The sequence below is a fragment of the Cetorhinus maximus genome, chromosome 1, assembly GCF_964194155.1.
Source record: "Cetorhinus maximus chromosome 1, sCetMax3.hap1.1, whole genome shotgun sequence".
Classification (NCBI taxonomy): Eukaryota; Metazoa; Chordata; class Chondrichthyes; order Lamniformes; family Cetorhinidae; genus Cetorhinus; species Cetorhinus maximus.
Genome location: NC_135879.1, coordinates 190552031 through 190576408, shown reverse-complemented (window position 1 = coordinate 190576408; position 24378 = coordinate 190552031). Strand labels below are relative to the sequence as shown.

General features: G+C 42.3%; 1 protein-coding gene across 4 annotated transcripts in view; it reads right to left on the bottom strand.

The window, feature by feature from the left end:
- Positions 1–1076: 1076 nt before the first annotated feature.
- ubap2a (ubiquitin associated protein 2a) overlaps positions 1077–24378 on the bottom strand; it is a 134304-nt gene continuing 111002 nt past the window's right edge. For all 4 annotated transcript variants that reach the window (XM_078551357.1, XM_078551369.1, XM_078551353.1 and 1 more), the window contains exons 23-28: positions 24091–24299; positions 19615–19711; positions 11195–11296; positions 10027–10088; positions 5458–5646; positions 1077–1422 (exon numbers count right to left, since the gene is read on the bottom strand). In XM_078551357.1, the coding sequence (XP_078407483.1) occupies positions 1327–1422; positions 5458–5646; positions 10027–10088; positions 11195–11296; positions 19615–19711; positions 24091–24299 (755 nt within the window). In that variant the 3' untranslated portion in view covers positions 1077–1326. The remainder of the gene's footprint in view (positions 1423–5457; positions 5647–10026; positions 10089–11194; positions 11297–19614; positions 19712–24090; positions 24300–24378) is intronic.

Genomic DNA, 24378 nt, shown 5'->3' with positions numbered 1-24378 from the left:
TTGCAATTTACAATGGGTGCACAAGAGGGCTGGCCCACAGAGGTTTGAACAGTCTGGAGGATGAAGCAAGCATTGATGGTCATGTTCGAGGTGGACATAAATAATTTACATAATTCCCTTTCCTTCAACAAATTTATCATACCTTACAGTATACCTGCAGTTTTACCTCCACTATTTATAAAACAAGGCATACTCTTTGCTATCTCCATATCTTTGTCCTCCACAATTGTATTCCACCTTTCATCTGAGTAATCCTATACCCTTCAGCCTCAAGTAATCTTACCCTCTACTTGATATGCTTAATAAGGAACCTTTCATCTCCCTGCAACAAATTCCATGTTCATGATTTTAGCATTAGTTTAATCATATACCTCCCTAAGTTTCAAGGAAAATTGTCTTTATTCACAAGTGCCATTTCATGCACTTTTTGCCCCTATATTTTTTATTTAATTCATTTGCCCCCATGGTAAATGGCAAAAAATTAACTTCTAGAATTTAAAGTGAAATAAACTGCACCAGCAACAAAAAGTCCAAACATAGTTTTATCGGTCAGAGCTTTTATTAGGTTGTATTGGGGTTAAAAGGAAATTAAACTAAAATATCGGCTCAGAGTATTAAGAATAGAATTACTGAATGGGACGTTATCTTGGAAGTGAATATCTACACAACTACTAGCTCTGGTTACTATAGGCAAGAAGGGAAATATACCAAATAAATGTATATGGTTTGACATACTGGTGGCTGTGCATTTTTAAATATTAAATAAATATCTCCAAAGATAAATACAGTTTATATCAGGACAATGATTTTAAAAAATCTTTTGCTCATGAATAGCTTTTTGAAAATCATTCAAAGAATCAGATGGAAAACTTAAAATTAAGACTGTCCAAGTTTGTTCGATAAAAAATTGATAGGATAGTCATAAGAAAGAGTAATGCACAGGATCTGGATTTCTACAATGTTTTCCCCCCCTTCCTGGGGTTTTCCATAAACTAATTGAAAAAAAAAACGAGAACCCCATTTTCAATACTGCAAAATACTGTCCATTTATAAAGCCCACAGAGCTCAAACAAATATGCATTGTTACTGAGAGTTTATTAATCTTCCCCTACGAAGAAAGGCTTCAAGTGCAGAAACCACATCTAGGCTCTATTACATATACAAATACATACATAAATATATTACATACAACAGCAAATCAAAGCAGGCAACTGTCACATTTAAGGTACGTTAAGATTTTCTTTCCCCCCACCCCCCTAACATAGACATTTGGCCAACCAGTTTTCTTCCTCCTTTTACAAAAAGAAGTAGGCAACAGCTTTCAGCTTAATTCCCCCAGTATGGAGAGTTGCCATAGTTGGGTTTGTTAACCTGAGACTTCTGTGGTATGCTGCTCTGCTGATTGCGCTGTCCAGATCCGCCCTGCAAGTCAAAATGCACCAGTTAGAAAAATTACCGTATTAAAATGTGCAGTCAATATTTGTTCATTTTCTTCATCCAGTCATATCATTTCCATTGTCTCAATTTCCCTCACCCAAAGACCCACATTCTACAGAATAACCATTCCACAGTCACTGTCAACCAATCAGCTTAACCGAGTGGGCATTCTTAAGGCAAGTCTAAGAAGCAGGGTTCAGCAATCCATTTATATATATAAGAAAATACAGCTACATCCAAACCTATTCTCTCTTGGCAGCCATAATTTATAGGTAAAAGTCATTAGAATGCAGCAAGAATCCCAGCTAAGTTTAACACTCCCTGGCCTAGGGTCAACCAAGAAACTTGAGAGCTCCCATTGGTGCTCCATCTGTAGTCAAGCCAATGCAACAGAAACCAGGAATCAAATTTTTGGTTGTGTTTGGTTAATATCACTTCCTATAGCATTTAAGTAATTTGATGAATAGTTTAGTATTAATGCTTCAAATCTTTCAACTAAAGGAGCAGCCCATTCTTAAAGGTTTTTAAAAGTTTGATTCTTTAAAAAAGTCAATAAATGGGTTCCTCAATTTTACAAATGTATTGTGCCATACCAATCCTTTAAATATAGCATCATTCTTTGCATCAGTCATAAATTCAGCCTTTTTTTTTTAGTTCCCTACTTGGCGGGTATGACATTTCTAACATATTTTCCCATTCATACTTTACCCTCAAGTTTGTAAAACAAAATTTCAAAGTGGTTGTTTTTTTCTAGCAACTAAGTCCATTTATTTTTAAAGAAATGAAAAACCAAGGCCCAAGTGATATTGATTTTAAAATACCCTTGCTGACAAAATGTGTGACCACTAAGTTTTGCAAAGACTACTTTTATTGATGAACTGATGTCTGCTCACAGTTTAATTTTCAGTTCTGTAAAATGTGGTCTCAGAATCAATGGTGAGCAAGAAAATGGATTTTAATTCATTGTAAAGTTAACTTTTTAATGCAAGATACAACATGAAGCTTTCTGCTCTTTGAACTTTGTGGGAACAGCTCACTTAGATTCTGATCTTCCTATCATCTGTGTTTCTTATTCCCTGCCATTTTCAATACACCGATTGCTGTTTGGGTACATGGCACCAGCAGTTCACAGATACTCAAGAAGAATGGTTGTTTTTTTTTTAAAAAGTATGAACTAGGAACATAAAAACAGGAGTAGGCTATTTAGTCCTGACCTTGTTCCATCATTCAATGAGATTCTTGGTCGATCTGCAAACTAACTCCGGATAATCCAGAGAAGGTTGATGAGGGGCAATGTGGCGGATTTTGTCATGGACAAAGTATCACAAACTGGTTTATACAATAGGACTATTGAACAGGAGTCAGTGTCAGCTTGGATTAAAAAATGGCTTAAGGACAAAAAACAGTGAGCTGTGATAAGTGGTTGTTTTTCAGGAGGATGATAGAAAGTGGTGTTCCCCAAGGATCAAGTGTTAGGATCATTACCTTTTTGATATTTTTAAATGACTTGGATAATGAAATAGAGTAAAATTTCAAAATGCCAACAATACCAAGCTTGGAAGTGTGGCAAACAGTGAGGGTGATACTAATCAACTGCAACAGGACACAAAAATGCTAGCAGAATGGGCAGACAAATGCCTGGTGGAATTTATTAGAAAAAGTGAGAGATGACTCCTTTTGGCAGAAGAAATATGAAGATGCAGTAAATACTTAAAAAGCACAGATCTAAAGAACATGCAGCGACAGAGGGTTCAGGTGCATTCATCTTTGAAAGTGACAGGACATATTGAGAGAGTAGTTAGCAAAGCAAATTGGATTCATAAATAGAGGTCCCGAGCACAAAAACAAAGAAGCTATGGTGAACCTGCATAAAACTCTGGTGAGCCCAAAAATAGAATATTGTAGCCAGTTCTGGTCACCAAATTTTATGAAGTACGATCAAGGGCCCTTGAGGAATGTAGAAGAGATTTAACACAACAGTTCCAGGGTGAAGGATTTTAACTACATGGTTAGGAATGTGTCCTCGTATACACCAGTTGCTGAAGGTAAGCATGCGGGTGCAGCAGGCGCTAAAGGCGGCAAATAGTTTGTTGGCCTTCACAGCGAGAGGATTTGAGTACAGGAGCAAGGATGTCTTGCTGCAATTGTACAGGGTCTTGGTGAGACAACACCTGGAGTAGTGTGTGCAGTTTTGGTCTCCTTATCTGAGGAAGGATGTTCTCGCTATAGAGGGAGTGCAGCGAAGGTTTACCAGACTGATTCCTGGGATGGCAGGACTGACATGAGGAGAGATCTCATAGAAACCTATAAAATTCTAACAGGGCTAGACAGGGTGGGTGAAGGAAGGATGTTCCCGATGGCGGGGGAGTCCAGAACCAGGGGTCACAGTCTGATGATACGGGGTAGACCATTTAGGTTGAGTTGAGGAGAAATTTCTTCGCCCAGAGAATGGTGAGCCTGTGGAATATGCTACCACAGAAAATAGTGAGGCCAAAACATTGTATGTTTTCAGGAAGGAGTTAGATATAGCTCTTGGGGCGAAGGGGATCAAAGGATATGGGGAGAAAGTGGGAGCAGGCTATTGAGTTGGACGATCAGCCATGATCATAATGAATGGTGGAGCAAGCTCGAAGGGCTGAATGGCCGACTCCTACTCCCATTTTCTATGTTTCTATGTTCGAAAAGCTGGGGTTCTTCTCCTTGGAGAAACGTTTGAGGCAAAATTTGATAGAGGTGTGCAAGGTTATGACAGGTTTAGATAAGGTAGATAAAGAAAAGCTGTTCCCATTAGCTGCTGGTACAAGGATTAACGAACGATTTGGGCAAGGGATACAGAGGGACTGGGGAAGATTATTTTTTTTTTTACACAATGGGTAATGACCCGAAAGTCGCTGCTTATGATCCTCTCCTCTTACATTACCCTCAATGATTTCAAAAGAAAATTGAATGGGCATGTGCTTGCAGGAAATGGGACTGACTGGGCTGCTCTACAGAGAATGGGCATAGGCTCGATGCCACCCATGCTCAAATGCTGGCTTGATATCAAATGCTGTCACTCCCCTAGAGTTCAGCTCTTTTGTCTAAGCTCTTTGGACTAAGGCTGTAATGAGGTCAGAGCCCCGGTGGAGTCCAAACTGACCATCAATGAGAAGGTTACTGCAGTGCAAATGCTGCTTGGTAGTGTTGTCAAGGACACCTTCCATCACTTTGCTGATGACCAAGAGTGGACTGATGGGGCAATAACTGACCAGGTTGAATCTGCCCTGCTTTTTGTGGACAGGACATATCTGGGCAGTTTTCCACATTGTCGTGTAGATGCCAGTGTTTAGCTGCACTGGAACAGTTTGGCTAGGGTTGTGGCTAGTTCTGGAGCACAAGTCTTTAGTGGTATTGCCCATAGCCTTTGCAGTATTCCAATGCCTTCAGCCGTTTCTTAATATCACATGGAGTGGGTAGATTTGGCTGAAAATTAGCATCTGTGATGCTCGGGATTTCAGGGGGAGACCAGAATGGATCATCCGCTTCGTAAATCTAGCTGAAAATGGTTGCAAATGCGCCAGCCTTGTCTTTTGCACTAATGTGCAGGGTTTCCTCATCATTGGGAATGGGAATATTTGAAAAGCCTCCTCGTCGAGTTAGTTGTTTAATTGTCTATCATCTTATACAACTGCATGTGGCAGGACTGCAGAACTTTGATCTGAACCGTTGGTCTGTCTACTGCACACTGCTGTTTCGCATGCAAGTCGTCCCATGTTGTAGCTTCACCAGGTTGACACCTCATTTCTAGGCATGCCTGCTGCTGCTCCCGGCATACTCTCCTGCACTCTTCATTGAACCAGGATTTATCTCTTGGCTTGATGGTAATGGTAGTGAGGGTTATACCAGGCCACAAAATTACAGATTATTGTTGTGGATTTTTCATACTTGAAGATGCTTTTAAATGACACCCACTCCAACATAAAATATTATTTTTATCACTTTAAAAATGTTGTTTTTCCTATGAGTGTTCTTTGTGTTTACCTGATTATCCTGTTGCAGGTGATGATGCAGCATTTGGGAGTGAGGCTGCTGGTGAGTTGACACAATGTGTAAAAAAGGTGGAGCATATCCTGCAGCTGCACCCGGGTTTAGGGTACCTGTTCCTCCAAGTGCTGATGGCAGATTGAATGGAGGTGGTGTACCAGCATGAAACCCCTGCTTGTCAAAGGACTGCAAGAAATAAAAAAAAAGAGAAATTCTCAATTAAAACAGGAAGTTTTTGGCAGTTCAGAGTATCAGTAACATGAAATGCTAATTTTGGATATTGTCAACCTTGACCTTTCACAATGAAACAAATATGCAGTCTTTGGTAGTATAGAACTTCAGTATTGCTGAAAAAAGAGAGACATGTCCATGCTTTTTGTCTTGTACTCATCAGGAGACTCAAGGATATCAATATAAGAGGGGAAAACAACAATTTATACTGTATGTGAAGAAAGTGCCGATTGACTGGCAAGTGGTGTTACCATGAAGAATGCACCACTGATAGTGACTGACAGTTAACTGCCAAACATTGTTTTAAATTTAAGCCAGGCAGCTTGACTCTGATTGGTCAAGGCATTACCCTGAGGAACAAGTCAGCAAATAGTTCACTTATTTTGTTTAGCTGAAACAGGCGCAATGTGTGTACATAAAAACAAAAAACTACTGTGGATGCTGGAAATCCAAAACAAAAACAGAATTGCCTGGAAAAACTCAGCAGGTCTGGCAGCATCGGTGGAGAACAAAAGAGTCGACGTTTCGAGTCCTGTTGAACTGTTGAAGGGTCATGTGGACTCGAAACGTCGACTCTTCTCCACCGATGCTGCCAGACCTGCTGAGTTTTTCCAGGTAATTCTGTTTTTGCAATGTGTGTACATGTTCTTTCTGTCTGCAAAGAGCAGGGCCCTGTATATTAATATGTAGCTTCCAGTACATGCAAATGTGACACATTGCGAGCCCAATTGAATCTTGAATTGATTGTCAGCAGAATTCTTCGCACATTGAGGATTACTTAGCAAGTGTTCTCCATTCACGGAATCACATTTAACGTTGGACAGTGTTTTGAGATTTGCAAGCATGGGCTGGTTGGTTACAGCCCCTTGCAAACAGCAGCTGGGACATGCTGTTTAATACGATCTGCCAGTCTTTGGGATGTACAGCCTATATTTCTAGCATCACACTGGCACTGAAATTCACATACCACATTACTCATTTGTGTGACAGGCAGAGCGCCTTTTTGGCTAGACGGCAGCATCCTGTTTGTGGCGAATACCACTCGTGTTGCTACTGCATAGTAGCAATGTGAAACTGTTAACTTCACCTGTTGCTCAAATTTTTGAGATCCTTGCCTTTCCAGGGTAATCTGAAGTAAAACTGGGCACTTTTCAGGGCCAAAAGTGTCGGCCTCAGGCCCGTTCATGAGACTGTGTGATATACATCAAAATGTTCTGATCAGGGTAGCCTTGATCTTGCAGGATGCCTTTGATGCACCCTATTTCAACATCAAGCTTGCATGGTGAGCTAATGACTTGGGCCCTATTTACAAGGTTGCCAATGAGACCAATCTTACAGCGTGTAGAACTGTAAGAATCCCAACATGTATATTGACCATTGAAGGTAGGCTTGCAGTAGACCATGGTAGAGAATCCCCTGGCAGGTTTCTCAAGTAATAAGTCAAGGAAGGGTAGTTCATTTGAGTGCTCCATTTTACAGGTGAATTTGAGCGCAGGATGGAGCCCATACAAGGAAATTGTTACATGCAGCTGCGGATTTAAATATAGCAAAAGTATCATCCACATATCGGAAATATGTGAGGGGCAAGAGGTTAGGTGTCATTCCATCAAAGACACGTTTCTCATGGAACCCAACAAAGATGTTTGCGAGAGCTGGGCCTAGAGGGGATCACATGGGAACACCATCTATTTGGGCATACACAGCGTCATTAAAACTGAACTCAACTGTGCAAGTTGCCAAGTTCATAAGTTCAATGAAGACTATTCACGCAATGGTGGCAGGTCTATATTGCCATGATATAGTGCTGCAGCTCAAATATCTGTGGCTTCCTTAAGTGGAACACGAGTGAATAGGCTACCAATGTCAAATCAGCACACGGACACAGGATTGCTATCAATATGCAAGTCCTGTATGGCCTTCGAAAATGTGAAAGAGTCCTTCACCATGTATGTGGGAAACTTGGTCAAAACTTGTTGCACCAATTTGCCCAGCCATTTGGCCAATTCAAGTTGTACAGAACCAGTCCTAGATAAGATGGGGCGTAGAGGGACATCACTTTTGAGAGTCTTGGGCAGCCCATACATGCACAGACATGTAGCGAACCGTGAAGGCAAACCCTGTCATATATATTACGCAGTAGCTCATCGCTGTTAGAAGTCCAGCAAGTGTTTTATTTTTAAGCTTACTTTAGAGCAATACTGTCCAGTCATGTTGAGTGACAGATCCAATGGATATGAATTTGGACCTGTCATTAAGAATGACGTGCGTTTTGTTGATATAGTCACGCTTGTTAAGGACAACAATTGCCGTCCCTTTGTCAGGTTTACTGATGTGTTATGTCCGGGTTGGTCTTAAGGCCTCAAAAAACTAAGATATTCGTGTTGCACTTGAAAGTCGGACAGGCCATTCAGGATCCTGCAATATGCAGGCGCGAGGTCAGCTAGACGTGCTTTCAAGGACTCAGCATCTTTAGTGGACGCTGCTTTGTGGCGGGATAGTTGGAAGTAGAGGAGTTCAAACTCAGCCAATACCTCTTCCAGTTTGATTTGGGATGAAGGCACACCAAAATTGAAACCACACGGAGGAACAAACCTCTCACAATTAATGATGCCACTAAAACACATAACAAATCTCTGACCATGTACTCACTGGCCTAGCCAGTGACACCCACATCCTATGAATGAATATTTTAAAAAGTTTCCAACACATTCGCACAAAGATCTCACATTCACTGGGGAGGCAAAGACGTAGTGGTATTGCGGGATTCCGAACAACCTGTCCAACTTTCACATGTAACACGAATATCTTACAGCGTTGTGAGGCCTTAAGACTAACCTGGGCATAACACATCAGTAAATCTGACAAAGGGACAGGAACAGTTATCCTTAACAAATGTGACTACATCAACAAAATGCACATCATTCTTAATGACAGGTCCAAACTCGTATCAATCAGACCTGCCGCTCAATATGACCGGACAGCCTTGTTTGAAAGTAAGCTTAAAAAAATACTTGCTAGGCTAGTAATCCAGAGACCCAGGGTAATGCTCTGGGGACCTGGGCTCGAATCCCACCAGGGCAGCTGGTGGAATTTGAAACCAATAAACAAATCTGGAATTAAAAATCTAATTATGATCATGAAAGCCATTGCCGATTGTTGTAAAAGCCCATCTGGTTCACTAATGTCCTTTAGGGAAGGAAATCTGCTGACCTTACCTGGTCTGGCCTACATGTGACTCCAGACCCACAGCAATTAAAATGACCTCTGAACAAGGGCAATTAGGGATGAGCAATAAATGCTGGCCTGGCCAACAATGCCCACATCCCATGAATGAATAGAAAATTTGCACAAAGATCAACTACTTTAACTTCCATAACATCACTGGTCTTTGCCCCTGTTTCAGCAACCCTCAGTCATGCCTTTGCTTCCTCTAGACTCAACTATTCCAATGCACACCTTGCTGGACTCCCATGTTCTACTCTCCATAAACTTGAGGTCAATCAAAATTCTCCAGCACATACGGAATCACACCAAGTCCTGTTGACCCATCACCCATGCTTGCAGCCCTACAATATCTCCCAGTTGAGCAAAAATGTCTTACCAACTTGCTGGCCTGTGACATTACTGGGTCCAGGAAAGAACCGTTTACATCAGCCAAATGGTCACCCCTGGAAGATGCTGCTATTTGAAACCCAGTTTAGTTACCATTTAGTTAGCCTAGTTTGTTTATCTTAGTTTGTTATCTTTAGTCCTCAATCTCTCTGCCTTCATTTGTTTAAAGGTAATAGCCTTTTATTCCGTTTTAAGGGTTTTGTGTTTAAGTATACAACTAATTGACACTAAGCGCTAAAAACTGAACAAAATTTGAAATACTGTTGCTTCAAGCTTACACAAACCATAAATGCTGGAGTCAAAAAACCCTCCTTGCTCCTCTGCATCAAATTCCCATAAGCTTCCTACTCAGTTCATGTCACAATCTATGGTCGGGTATGGTCCTAGAACTGTACTATTTGCGCGGCTTTCTGCTTTAAGCCAATGTATCCAAGAAAATAAGATCATGTTCCATGTAAATGACCTTCGCCAGTGGCACAAATGTATTCATTATGAACGACAGTCCATTTTACATCACAACCAACCACTGACTTCAATGTACAGAACATCAGACAGTATAAAATTGGCTGCAAATTCACTTGTCATTCATTTTATGTTGGTGAATACAAATTTCACCCCCCACTTTTTTCCGAAAGAGTGAGTTGTGAATCTCAATGGAAGGCTCAGCAAAAAAGTTGGGGAACCTCCACATCACTAGTGTGAACTAAACCAAAAGTCATTCACCTGAGTCTTGTATACTGAGCCAGTCATATCAGGAACGATGTTAGTGGAGTTCACCGAAATACCTGTAACAAAATAGTTGCCACTGTGATAACTGAAGACTGCACTAATCACAGCAATCCTGAAGCAAATTCATGGAACACAGTATATCTTCATATAGTTATCAAGTCAATTGCTGATAAAATATTTCCACTTCAATAGAATAGTTTTCCTCTCCCTAGACTGTAGGGAAGCCATTGGACATAAGGCACTTTGCATGTTTTAATTATACCCGTGCATTATATAGGAGCTCTCAGCATTGTCTCATCATTTTACTTGTGCCCAATGTGGACAAAGAATACAAATCATTATGGGTTCAGATTTCAGTTAAGCTCCTTCTTATGATATAGTTACAGCCAGGTTTAACGCAAGTCTAGAAGAATGCTGCTCTATACTTAACTACTTTGCCAACTGGTCAATCCTTGGGAGACAGAAACAAAATCCCATTACAGTTGAGAAGTTATTCAATTATCTGCTCGAGTCCCTATTGAAGGAATCAGCTCTAACCACTAAGTCTCCAACAGTGCCTGCAGATCAATCAGGGTCATCAAGGCCTTTCCTGGCACACCCAACAAACCAACCAAGCTGTATGAAAATTTAAAGTCCCACAATGTCCATGTCTACTTCAATGTTTTCGCCAAACAATTTGTAATCTCCAAACTTCGACAGTCCAGCAATGTCACCTGCATACCTTCAAGAGCCTTGGTTCATTCTCTCCTTCCTTGGTCAATAGGTGCAGAAGCTAGCTGACCACCACCTTCCTTCCTGCCTGCCACCCCAATTTGAGTTTGGCTAACAGGACATCAACAGAGATAAACTATGCTATTCCTGGTCTGTGGGGTCCAGTACATTGGGATACAAAAATCTACTTTAATAACCTAGCTTGATGCAAGTTAACTAAGACTTCCATTTGTCTACTCACATGGCAGAATTAGTTTTCCCACAAATTATCAGAAAATAGCTTGTCAAATGAACATTACTTCTGCCTAGGAATGCAATACACAATCTGCTGCATACTTCTCTAATTAGCAATACTGTAACTATCCAAATAGATGTGGAGCACACCAGATAATACGGCATGCAGTAGTTAGGAGACTCACTATACTAAACAGCACTGGCGTACAAGCCTTACCTTTCCCTGGTCCAGCTGATTTGGTTTGTGCTTGAGTAGACCCACTATAGGCACCTTTGCTGTAATCTCCAGCTCCACCCCCTTGGTTTAAATCCTCATAACCTGTCAATCAAGAACAAAGTTAGACTATAGAATCTCTACAACAGCAGCCTTCCTTTCACTATGCCTTTCTACAATTTTCTATTCTCTGGTGCTGCTGCAGGTACATGTCCACAGGAACCAGCTGTCCTCTAAGTACCACATGGGCATCCTTCATGTCAGCTTGCTGAGGCTTGCTATGTAGGCCATTTAATCATATATGGCCATACTTCAATGTGTATGCATGTTTAGTACCACTGAACATACACATTCAAGATACTTGAGAATACTTAGAAACCGATTTAAAAATATTTTGAAACTGGAAGGTTTTAAAATTGAAAGCTTTAGCAAAACTAAAATTGCATTCCAGAAATTAAGGTATACTTATAATTCCAGCTTGCACAGCTGGGAAGGGCAGACTATCCACATTTGCCAAGGTTATCAAAGAACAGAAACTAAAAGGGACAAACTTCCTTCTGTTCACAAAGTTTCAACTTTTAGAATTTCAAAAAAACTTCTACCCGTCACTAGCCATAGGTGAGAGATTTAAACACTATTCAGAGTCTAACCTGCTTGCCAGTAATCAATTGGGCTGACAACATGCATTCAAGTTCCAATGTGCATAAACTACATTCCAGTAATAAGTTTGTTACGAAAGTATAATAATTTTAATATTTTTCTGGTTTGTTGTAAAGTAGTTTATGGGTGAGTGTAGGTGGCTCTGTGTGCTTTAATTACATTTGAAGTAAGGTAGACTGCAAGCTTGAAATTATCAAAAGAAGCTAGGTGTAGAAATGTACTTGAAATGCCAATGAGTAAACATGGATGGGGTCTTGGCATGTAAGATGTGATGGGAATTTGTATTTTTAGATAAGTGAAGGGATTGTTTGTATTTCAAAGGGATGTTAGTTTGTTTGCAACTAGCCAGCTAAGTAAGGCTAAAGAGTGTGCTTATTTTTCCAAAAGGTGACTGACAATATTTGACAACATGAAAGTTTTTATAATACAGGAAAGGTACAGTTCCAAAGACATATGGAACAAAAGAATTTATGCAACAAAGAATTTACATACTTAAGAGGGAAACATATATAAAGGAGGATGAAAGGCTATGTTGGCTGAGGAGCATGTAAAGATCTAATAGGGGTGTGTGAAACAGCCCTGAAGCCTCCTCCAGCCATTTGTGCACAAGTCTGTTGCATTCAGTAACTGAAGTTGCAGAAAACCATTTGGAGTTCCACTGTCAAGTGGGTACTGTGCTAACTTGCTGGTTTTTTAAAAATCGAAAGGTGCGTGTAACTGGGAGTCAGGTTAATTAGGAATTTTAGGAGTTGTTATAGTATTAAGCAATTGTAGTCTTATGTTTGTGTTAGAAATCTTTTATTTTGTTAATAAATATTTTAATTTAATTTTGAAAATCTCTAAAGGTTGTTGTGGACTCATTGCACACATCTTGTAATAAATACAAATTGCGAAACTGTTGAGATAGCGTGGCCAAGTTTCCCTCATGGATTTGGTGTGCCTGACACACCTCATCTGCCATATCATAAGTCAAATCAAAAGAATTACAGCACAAATGTTGACCATTATGCCCATCATTTCTGCGCCGATAGGCCCTATCTACTGTAATTCCAGTTCCCTATATCCTTTTATATTTTGTCAAATATTTATCAGTTTTAAATGGTATTATCCATTCCTCATGATGTCATGTTCTAATAACTCAACAAATGAAGTCACTTAACCAGATCCTACTAAAAGGAAGGAATGAGTACTTTACTACATTTCAGAGGGACGTAGTAGACCAGAAAATACTACGCAGTCTATGTGGCTGGTACCAAAAATTTACAATTCAGAATCTACAATACAAATCTATTAATTTCTCCCTTAAATATTTTCTCCAGACAGACAGTCCATTCCACTGTATGAAGTAGTTAAAGCTAATTATCAGGGCTCAACATATTGATCCAGAGTTCAGAAAAAAAGTGATGTACAGACCCACAATATTGATCCAATGGCAAAACTGCAATTAAAAAGTTACTGCAGTCGTCAAATTAAAAGGAAACTTCAATCTCATCTCACATCTGATGCCATACGATACTATTAGTAAATGTTTTTCCTTATACCTAAAAATCTTTTCTGTGCTCATCTAATTCTGGTCTCTTAAGCATTCTCGGTTTTTTTTGCTCCACCATTGGTGGCCATGCCTTCATCTGCTTAGGCCGCAAGCTCTGGAATTTCTTCCCTAAAACTCTGATAGGCTGTTCAATGTAAATTGTATGTTCTACGAATTTTCCCAAACACGTCCATGTTTTCACACAAAATCAAAAAATAGTTGGAAAAACTCAACAGGTCTGACAGCATCTGCGGAAAGGAATACAGTTAACGTTGAGAGTCCGTATGACTCTTCATCAGAACTAAAGAAATATAGAAACGTGGTGAAATATAAGCTGGTGGAGGGGGGTGGGACAGGTAGAGCTGGATAGAGGGCCAGTGAAAGGTGGAGGCAAAGAAGAGATTGCCAAAGATGTCAGACAAAAGGACAAAGGGGTGTTGACGGTGGAGATATTATCTAAGGAATGTGCTAATGGTGACATTAAGGGTAGAAAGCAGGACAAGCAAGTGACATATGGCCCTAGTGGGGCTGGGGGGGGGAAGGGATCGAAATAGGCCAAAAAGTGGAGATAAAACGAAAGATCGAAATAAATTTAAAAATAGGTGGGAAAAGAATATATTTTAAAAATTATAGGAAAAAGGGGGATCAGAAAGGGGGTGGGGATGGAGGAGAGAGTTCGTGATCTGAAGTTGTTGAACTCAATGTTAAGTCCGGAAGGCTCCAAAGTGCCTAGTCGGAACATGAGGTGCTGTTCCTCCAGTTTGCATCGAGCTTCACTGGACCATTGCAGCAGGCCAAGGATGGACATGTGGGAATGAGAGCAGGGTGGTGTGTTGAAATGGCAAGTGACAGGGAGGTCTGGGTCATGCTTGTGGACAGACCGAAGGTGTTCCACAAAGCAGTCACCCAGTCTGCGTTTGGTCTCTCCAATGTAGAGGAGATCCGCATTGGGAGCACCGAATGCAGTAGACTAAATTGAGGGAAGTGCAAGTGAAGTGCTGCTTCACTTGAAAGGAGTGTTTGGGCCCTTGGGTGGTGAGGAGGGGGGAAGTAATGGGGCAGGTGTTACATCTTCTGCAGTTGCATGTGAAGGTGCCGTGGGAGGGGGTTGAGGTGTAGGGGGTGAAGGGAAGATGTGTTTGGTGGTGGCATCATGCTGGAGTTGGCAGAAATGGCGGAGGATGATCCTTTGAATGCGGAGGCTGGTGGGGTGATAAGTGAGGACAAGGGGGACCCTATCATGGTCCTGGGAGGGAGAGGAAGGTGTGAGGGCGGATGCGCGGGAGATGGGCCGGACAAGGTTGAGGGCCCTGTCAACCACCATGGGTGGAAATCCTGGGTTAGGGAAGAAGGAAGACATGTCAGAGGAACTGTTTTGGAAAGTGGCATCATCAGAACAGATGTGACGGAGGCGAAGGAACTGAGAGAATGGGGTGGAGTCCTTAAAGGAAGCGGGGTGTGAGGAGCTGTAGTCGAGGTAGCTGTGGGAGTCAGTAGGCTTGTAATGAATATTGGTTGACAGTCTATCACCAGAGATTGACACAGAAAGGTCAAGGAAGGGAAGGGAAGTGTCAGAGATGGACCATGTGAAAATGGAGGGGTGGAAATTGGAAGCAAAATTAATAAATTTTTCCAGGTCCAAACGAGAGCATGAAGCGGCACTGAAGCAGTCATCGATGTACCAGAGAAAGAGTTGTAGGAGGGGGCCTGAGTAGGACTGGAACAAGGAATGTTCCACATACCCCATAAAGAGACAGGCGTAACTGGGGCCCATGCGGGTACCCATAGTCACACCTTTAATTTGGAGGAAGTGAGACGAGTTTAAGGAGAAATTGTTCAGTGAGAGGACAAGTTCAGCCAGACAGAGGAGAATAGTGGTGGATGGGGATTGTTCGAGCCTCTGTTCGAGGAAGAAGAAACCGAGAGCCCTCAGACCATCCCGCTGGGGGATCGAGGTGTCGAGGGATTGGACGTCCATGGTAAAGAGGCGGCGGTTGGGGCCAGGGAACTGGAAATTGTTGATATGATGGAGGGCATCAGAGGAATCGAGGACGTAGGTGGGAAGAGACTGGACAAAGAGAGAGAGTATGGAGTCAAGATAGCAAGAAATGAGTTCCGTGGGGCAGGAACAGGCTGACACGATCGGTCTGCCGGGACAGTCCTGTTTGTGGATTTTGGGTAGGAGGTAGAAGCAGGTTGTCCGAGGTTGGGTGATATGAGGTTGGAAGCCGTGGAGGGAAGATCTCCAGAGGAGATGAGGTCAGAGACAGTCCATGTTTTCTCTTTCTTTGGTGCTTGTTATATGTTTATACAGGTGCCAGTGGTCATTTTTCATGAGTGAGCTTACGCAGTGAATGAGGGGGGAAGGCAGTGGCATAGTGGTATTGTCACTGGACTAATAATCTAGAGGCCTGGGGTAATGCTCTGGTGACCTGGGTTCAAACCCCACCACAGCAGATGGTGGAATTTGAATTCAATAAAAATATGGAATCAAAAGTCTAATGATGACCATGAAGCTATTGTAAAAACCCATCTCGTGCACTAAAAGTCCTTTAGGGAAGGAAATGTGCTGTCCTTATTTGACCCAAGACCCACAGCAATGTAGTTGACTCTTAAATGCCCTCTGAAATGGCCTAGCAAGCCACTCAGTTGCATAAAACAGATAAAAAGTCTACAAAACTAGGCACCAGAAGGAAAAGCACCAGAAACGACAATGGCAAACTCAGCCCTGTTGACCCTGCAAGTCCTCCTTACTAACATCTGCCAAAATTAGGAGAGCTGTCTCTTAGACTAGTCAAGCAACAGCTTGGCATAGTTTTACTCACGGAATCATACCTTACAGAAAATGGCCGCAGACACTAGCATCACCATCCCTGGTTATATCTTGCCCAATGACAGCACAGAGGTACACTGTCAGGAGGGAGTTGCCCCTGGAGCACTCAACGTTGACTCTGGGCCCCATTAAGTCTCATGGCATCAGGTCAGACATGGGTAAGGAAATCTCCTGCTGAATACCACATGCCACACCCGCCTCAGCTGATGAATCAGTACTCCTCCATGCTGAACATCACTTGGAGGAAGCACCGAGGGTGGCAAGGGTGCAGGACATACTCCTGATGGAGGACTTCAATGTCCATCACCAAGAGTGGCTTGGTAGCACCACTACAGACCAAGCTGGCAGGTCCTAAAGAACACAGCTACTAGACTGGGTCTGCGGCAAGTGGTGAGGGAACCAACACGAGGAAAAGACGACTTGACCTCACCCTCACCAACCTGCCTGCCACATATGCATCTAACCACGATAGTGTCAGTAGGAGTGACCATTGCACAGTCCTTATGGAGACGAAGTCCCATCTCCACATTGAGGCTACCCTCCGTGTTGTGTGGCACTACCACCACTGTGCTAAATGAGATATATTTCAAACACATTCAGCAACTCAAAACTAGGCAACCATGAGGTGTTGTGGTCCATCAACAGCAGCAGAACTGTACTCTAACCTCGTGGCCCAGCATATTGTCCCACTCTACCATTAACACCAAGCCAGTGGATCAACCCTAGTTCAATCAAGAGTGCAGGAGGGCATGCCAGGAACAGCACCAGGCATGCCTAAAAATGAGGCATCAACCTGGTGAAGCTACAACACAGGAATACTTGCATGCCAAACAGCATAAGCAGCAAGTGTTAGACAGGGTTGAGCGATCTAAGCTGTGTATTCGTGCCACAGTCATGAATGGCATTGGACAACTAAGTAACACTTTGGAGGCAGCGGCTCCACAAATAGCCCCATCCTCAATGATGGGGGAGCCCAAAAATAAGGCTCATTTGCAACAATCTTGAGCCAGAAGTGCCAAGTGGATGATCCATCTGTGCCTCCTCCACAAGTCCTCAGCAACACAGATGCCAGATTTCAGCCAATTCAATTCACATGATATCAAGAAACAGCTCAAGGCACTGGGTACTGCAAGGACTATGAGCCCTGACAATATTCCAGCAATAGTACTGAAGACTTGTGCTCCAGAACGTGTCACGCCCTTAGCCAAGCTGTTCGAGTACAGCTACAACACTGGCATTTACCCAGCATGAAAAATTACCCAAGCATGTCCTGCAAAGAACAAGCAGGACAAATCCAACAAGGCCAATTACTGCCCCATCAGTCTACTCTTGATCATCAGTAAAGTGATGGAAGAGGTCATCAACAGTGCAATCAAAGCGGCACTTGCTTAGCAATAACCTGCTCACCTGATGGCCAGTTTGGGTTCTGCCAGGGTCACTCAGCTCCTGACCTCATTACAGCGTTGGTTCAAACATGGATAAAAAAGTTGAACTCCAGAGGTGAGGCAAGAGTGACTGCCCTTGGCAACAAGGCAACATTCGACCGAGTGTGGTATTAAAGAGCCTTAGCAAAACTGTGGTCAATGGGAGTTGGGGGAAAACTCTCCACTGGTTGGAGTCATACCTAGCAAAAAGGAAGATGGCTGTGGTTGTTGGAGGTCAATCATCTCAGTTCCAGGACATCATTGCAGGAGTTCCTCAGGGTAGTGTCCGAGGCCCAACCATCTTCATTAATGACCTTCCTTCCATCATAAGGTCAGAAGTGGGGACATTCACACAATGTTCAGCACCATTTGCGACGACTCAGATACTGAAGCAGTCCACCTCCAACTGCAGCAAGGTCTGGACAAAATCCAGGTTTGGGCTGACAAATGGCAAGTAACATTCGTGCCATACAATGACCAGCTCCAACAAGAGAGAATCCAACCATCACCCCTTGACATTCAATGGCATTACCATCACTGAATTCCCCCACTATCATCCTGGAGTTACTATTTGCCAGAAATTGAATTGGACTAGCCATATAAATACTACGGCTACAAGGGCAGTCAGAGGTTAGGAATAGTGCGATGAATAACTCACCGTCTGACTCTCCAAAGCCTGTCCACCATCTACAAGGCACAAGTCAGGAGTGTGATGGAATACTCTCCACTTGCCTGGATGAGTGAAGCTCCAACAACATAAGAAGCTTGACACCATCTAGGACAATGTAACCAGCTTGACTGGCACCCAATCTACAAATATTCACTCCCTCCACCACCGACACAATGGCAGCAGTGTGTACCATCTATAAGATGCACTACAGGAACTCACCAAGCCTCCTGAGACAGAACCTTCTAAACCCATGGCCGCTACCACCTAGAAGGACAAGGGCAGCAGATGGGAACACCACCATCTGGGAGTTCCCCTCCAAGCCACTCACCATCCCGAATTGGAACTATAATTGCTGTTCCTTCACTATTGCTGGCTCAAAATCCTGGAACTCCCTCCCTAACAGCACTGTGAGTATACTTACACCACATGGACTGCAGTGGTTCAAGAAGGTAGCTCACCGCCACCTACTCAAGGGCAATTAGGAATGGGCAATAAATGCTAGCCTAACCAGCGATGCCCAGGTCCCTTGAATGAATTTTTGAAAGTACATTATGAAGTACATCACTGCCAAGCCATAGTATGCTCTCACAGGATGTCCACACCTTTAGAACTAAAGGTCATAAATTCATTCCTCAATACGGTCCTTGAGCATTCTAGGTGGACACTGCAGAGTTGGGGGCATTCTCTATTGGACAGAGCATTAAAGTATGCCACCCGCCTGCCCCCTCAGGCAGATGTAAAAGATCCTATGGAGCTTTTGAAGTTTTCTTCTGATGTACTGTTCAACATTTGACCTACAACCCTCCCTCACAGATTCTTTCTCCCCTTTACACTTTCCCTAGAGACATCTTTTGTTTCTTTACTTGTACCATCACAATCTCCTTGTGGCCTTGCACCATCATTCTTTTGTCATTTAGTCTCACCTGCCTTCCACTTCATCACAGACCTTCCTTTTGTTCTCCCCACCACCACTTCCTCTGCCCCCGAACACTTCCCCTGCCACTGTACTTGCTTAAACCTATTAAATGTCAAAGTCTTTTTCCCCAATTCTGATGAAAGGTCATCAACCTGCCAGATCTGCTGAGTACTTCTAGTATTTTCTGCTTTCATTAGAGAAATGTCTGGTTATTTATTTCATTGCCATTAGTGAGACCAGATAGTAACCAGGAGCAGCAGCACTGATCTCAGTGCTCCTGGTCTAGAGGGGGGCAGGGCACTGGGAAAAAATTAGCTGCAGTGCTCCAAGCAGGAAGAGACTAACAAATTCATACTTTTACACCAATATGTTATACATTGAATACATACCTGTCCCATATCCATGCTGTCCATAGCCACCTGCCTGTTGAAAAGCTGCTGAAGCAGTGTTCATATTCACTCCATGTTTAGCAGATGCTGGAGGTAACTACAACAGTATTTAAAATATTTTGAGCAGCTCAAATTAGAAAACAAAATGAACAGCTCGTCAATAATACTACAAGTGTTAAAGAAAATGGGAAATTCTTAGCATTATGCATATTGAAAGATATTTTGTTTCAAAATATAATTTAAGGCCCAAATACACATCCATCACCATATTCCTCAATCCCACTCTGAAGCTATTTATATTATTAACTTCAACTATGTTAAGTAACTTCACAGCTGTAGGAGTAACTAAAAATACTGAGCAGAACTTTTTCAAAGATGTCTCTCCTGGTATCTGAACAGCATAAGGAATGATTTGCCTGGATCAATTCTGTCAATACTCTCCACCTCGAGTGCTTCAGTTATGTCACCACAAAGTCTTCACTATTCTAAAGAAACTAAACTCAATTTAATGGACTTTTCTGAATAACTAAACTTACCACAATCCAAAGCCATCTTTGTTGCTTCCCTCTGTACCTAATCAGGAATATATTTCCTGCTAGGAAATTGTGCACCATTGAAAAATGGTAATGGAGAACATAAAGGGATTGAGGATTGACAAATCTCAGAGCCTGGTTTTCAACACCAGGTATTAAAGGTGCTTGTGAAGAAATGGCAGATGCTTTAACAATTATCATCTAGAACTCTGGATTCAGAAGCTACATGCATTGATTAGAAAGCTGCCAACGTCACTTCATTAGCTAAGGTGGGAGAGAGAAAAATGGCAAATTATAAACTTTAGTCCCATGTCTTTTGGGAATTTACTATAATCCTTTATTAGGGACAGTCTGACTGAATACTTGATAAATATGAACTCAGCCAGCCAAATTTACAGAGATTTGTAAAGATGAGTCATAACCATTATAGCAATCCTAGAACATTTATTCCAAAGTGTCCAAGGCAGCACTATCCTTCGAAATCAAAATGTCTTGGGTTCAAAACTTCTCTACATTCAGCATGCAATCCAGGCTGACATTTCAGTACCATACTTACTATAATAAGGGAGTCTTTTGAATAAGACATTAAATAAAGCCCCACTTGCTGGGACAGTGATCATTGTGTCCCATTATATTATATTAACTTTGGAAAAGGAGCAATCCAGAGTAAGAATAATTAATTGCAAGAGGGCAAAGGGGTACCAAGTATCTGACCCAGATAAATTGGAATCAAAAACTCGCAGGCAAAACTGCAGTGGAACGCCTTTAAAGAGGCGGTGGTTGCATTCGCATGAAGGGAAAAGGTAGGGCAAACAAACCGAGAGCTCCCTGGATAACAGAACAGAGAAAGATGAAGCAGAAAAAGGATGCATACGACACCTGTCAGGAGGATAATGCAACTGAGAATCAGGCTCAACATAGATGTTTCAGAGGGAATAATAAAAAACAAGTAAGAGAAGCAAAGAGTATGAGAAGAGAATGGCAGCTAATGTAAAAGGGAATCCAAAGGTGATCGATAGGAAACAGTAAAACGATGGCAAAAGGAGGAGCGGGACCGATTAGGGGCCAAAAAGGGATTTCTGCACGGGGGCAGAGAGCATGGTCCAGGTCCTGAGTACTTTACATCTCACTCTACTGAAGATGCTGCTGCCCAAGTCACAATGAAAGAGGAGATAGTTGAGACACTAGCTGGGCTAAAAATTGATAAAGAGGAAGGACTAAATAAGCTGGTAGTTAAAAGATGGAATTTAACCCTGAAAAGTGTGAGGTGATACACTTTGGAAGGAGCAATTTGACAAGGAAGTACTCAATTAACGGCATGGCACTAGGAAGTTCTGAGGAACAAAGGGACCTTGGCGCGTGTGTTCATAGATCTGTGAAGGCGGAGGGGCACGTTGGTGGGGTGGTGAAAAAGGTATAGGGGACACTTGCTTTTATCAATCGAGGCACAGGTTACAAAAGTAGGGAGGTCATGTTGGAGTTGTATAGAACCTTAGTGAGGCCACAGCTGGAGTACTGTGTGCAGTTCTAGTCGCCACATTATAGGAAGGATGTGATTGCACTGAAGGGGGTGCAGAGGAGATTCACCAGGATGTTGCCTGGGATGAAACATTTAAGTTATGAAGAGAGGTTGGATAGACTTGGGTTGTTTTCGTTGGAACAAGACTGAGGGGCGACCTGATCAAGGTGTACAAGATTGAGAGGGGCATGGACAGGGTGGATAGGGAGCAGCTGTTCCCCTTAGCTGAAGGGTCAGTCACAAGGGGGCATAAGTTCAAGGTGAGGGGCAGGAGGTTATGGGGGGGATGGGAGGAAAAATCTTTTTACCCAGAGGGTGGTGACGGTCTGGAATGCACTGCCTGGGAGGGTGGTGGAGGCGGGTTGCCTCACATCCTTTAAAAAGTATCTGGATGAGCACTTGGCACGTCACAACATTCAAGGTTATGGGCCAGGTGCTGGTAAATGGGATTAGATAGGTAGGTCAGGTGTTTCTCACGTGTCGGTGCAGACTCGATGGGCCGAAGGGCCTTTTCTGCACTGTGATTCTGTGAGAATAGAGTCTGCAAAGGGGAATAGATAGTGCATGGGAAAAAAATTTGGCAGATGGAGAATAATGTGGGAAAACAGGAGGTTGTCCATGTTGGCAGAATATAAAAGGAGATTATTTAAATAGAGACACACTGCAGAATGCTGCAGTACAGAGGGATTTGGGTGACATTGTACATGAATCATAAATAAACATGCAGATACAGTAGGTAATTAGGAAGGCAAACAGAATGTTGGCCTTTATTGCAAGTGAGGGTGGAGTAGAAAAGCCTTGCTGCAACTATACAGGGCATTGGTGAGACTGCAACCTAGAGTATTGCGTACAGTTTTTGTCACCTTGGATTGGAGGCAGTTTATAGAAGGTTCCCTTGGCTGATTCCTGGTACGAAGGGCTTTTCAGGTAAGACTGCTTTGCTGAATTTTTTCCTCAGTCTTCCACCATTTGTTTTTCTCTACATTTTGAGAGGTCTTGGGTTTTTCCACAAGCTGCTACCATGTTGTAGTAGGGTGTTGGTTACATCTCGGTAGGTTTTAATGAAGTCTTTGTAGTCAGCAGTAGGTTAACTAAGTTAGCAGCTGTCTCCACACGTGGGTCTGGCCAACACTCAACTGACCCTCGGTGTAGGTAATGTGGGCAGTACTATACTCAGTCCCACATTAACAAAAGCAAGGAAATTATGATAACACTGTACAAAACACTAGTTCAGCCTCAACTGGAATATTGCTTTGAGTTCAGGGCATTGCACTGCAGGAAGAATGTGAAGGTGCAGAATAAATTCCTGGGAAGGTTCCAGGAATGAGGAACTGGAGTTATGTAGATAGACTGGAGAAGCTGGGGCTATTCTCCATGGAGAAGAGAAGATTAAGGGGAGAGTTGATCTAGACATTCAAAATCATGAGAGGTCTGGACAGTGTAGGTCGCAAGAAACTGCTCCCACTGGTGGAAGAATTAAAAAACAGAGGGCACCGATTTAAAGTGAGTGACAAAAGAAGCAACAGCAGCGAGTTGTTCGGATCTGGAATGCGCTGCCCGATAAAGTGGTGGAGGTAATCTGAATTGTGGTTTTCAAAAGGGAATTAGATCATTATCCGAAGAGAAATAAATTGCAGGGCTACAAGGAAAAGGTAGGGAAACAAGGCAAGATGAGTTACTTATGCAGAGAGCTGGCACAGACATGACAGGCCAAATGGCTGCCTTCTCTACTGTAACCATTCTATGAACTCATCTATATTGATATTCACTCCCCACAAGTTCTAAACCTATGTGCCTCATTTCCATTTCCCTGAACTCCTCTTTCCTTCAATTGCCTCATTTATTAGATGACAAATCTGTGCATCAATTTCTAACTCTGGAACTGCATTTCACAGCCTCAACTCACGTAAAAAAGGTTTCTTCCACTCTGTCTGAAATTTCTTGCATTTAACATTCGTATCTTAACTAAGGCAAATTCTATTATATTTTCCAGCTTATTCTGTTATTAGTTTAGGTTTTCAGAAATCAGTTCCCTTACTAGCTTTATAGCATCTGAATTAGGAATTAAAAAATCTTTCGTAGTGTTGATAATTTATAGCCAAATGATACTGCATTAAAATACAAATTTCTTTTGTTGATATATTTTTTAAGAACAACTGAGGCAATCTCTTTTAAAATTAACCTGAAATATTCCATTGGATTATTTGATGAGCAAATTATTCTCTTAGTACCTTGACTAGCATATCAGGAAACAACAGCAACAAGTAATTCTTTTTTTTTGTAACAACAGATACTTAACGGTCTGTTTCAAATGTAGTCAGTGGTGGAGTGCTTCATAATTTCCCCAGGACACATTAAGCAAGCTCGATAATTTTACAGTATTGATCACAAACACATACATAAATAACAGTACAAATTACTTACAAACATGGCAGGTCCATACTGGAATGTGCTGGGTACTCCAGGCATACCAGCATAGTATGGCAATCCTGTGTAACTGTAGCCTGGTGGCAAAGCTGGGTTTAAGAAGGCCTGCTGAGTGGTGTGATGAGTCTGATTTTGTTGAGGCTGGGCTAGAGTGGTTGCTGGTGCAGGTGAAGCAGAGTCACCCCTGCCAAACTTTGCTAGGTCACCTGAAATACAGGATTATATACTATTTAATATGGCTCAGTAAAACATTTTCTCCGTTGTTAGAGGGCCACTAATTTGTTA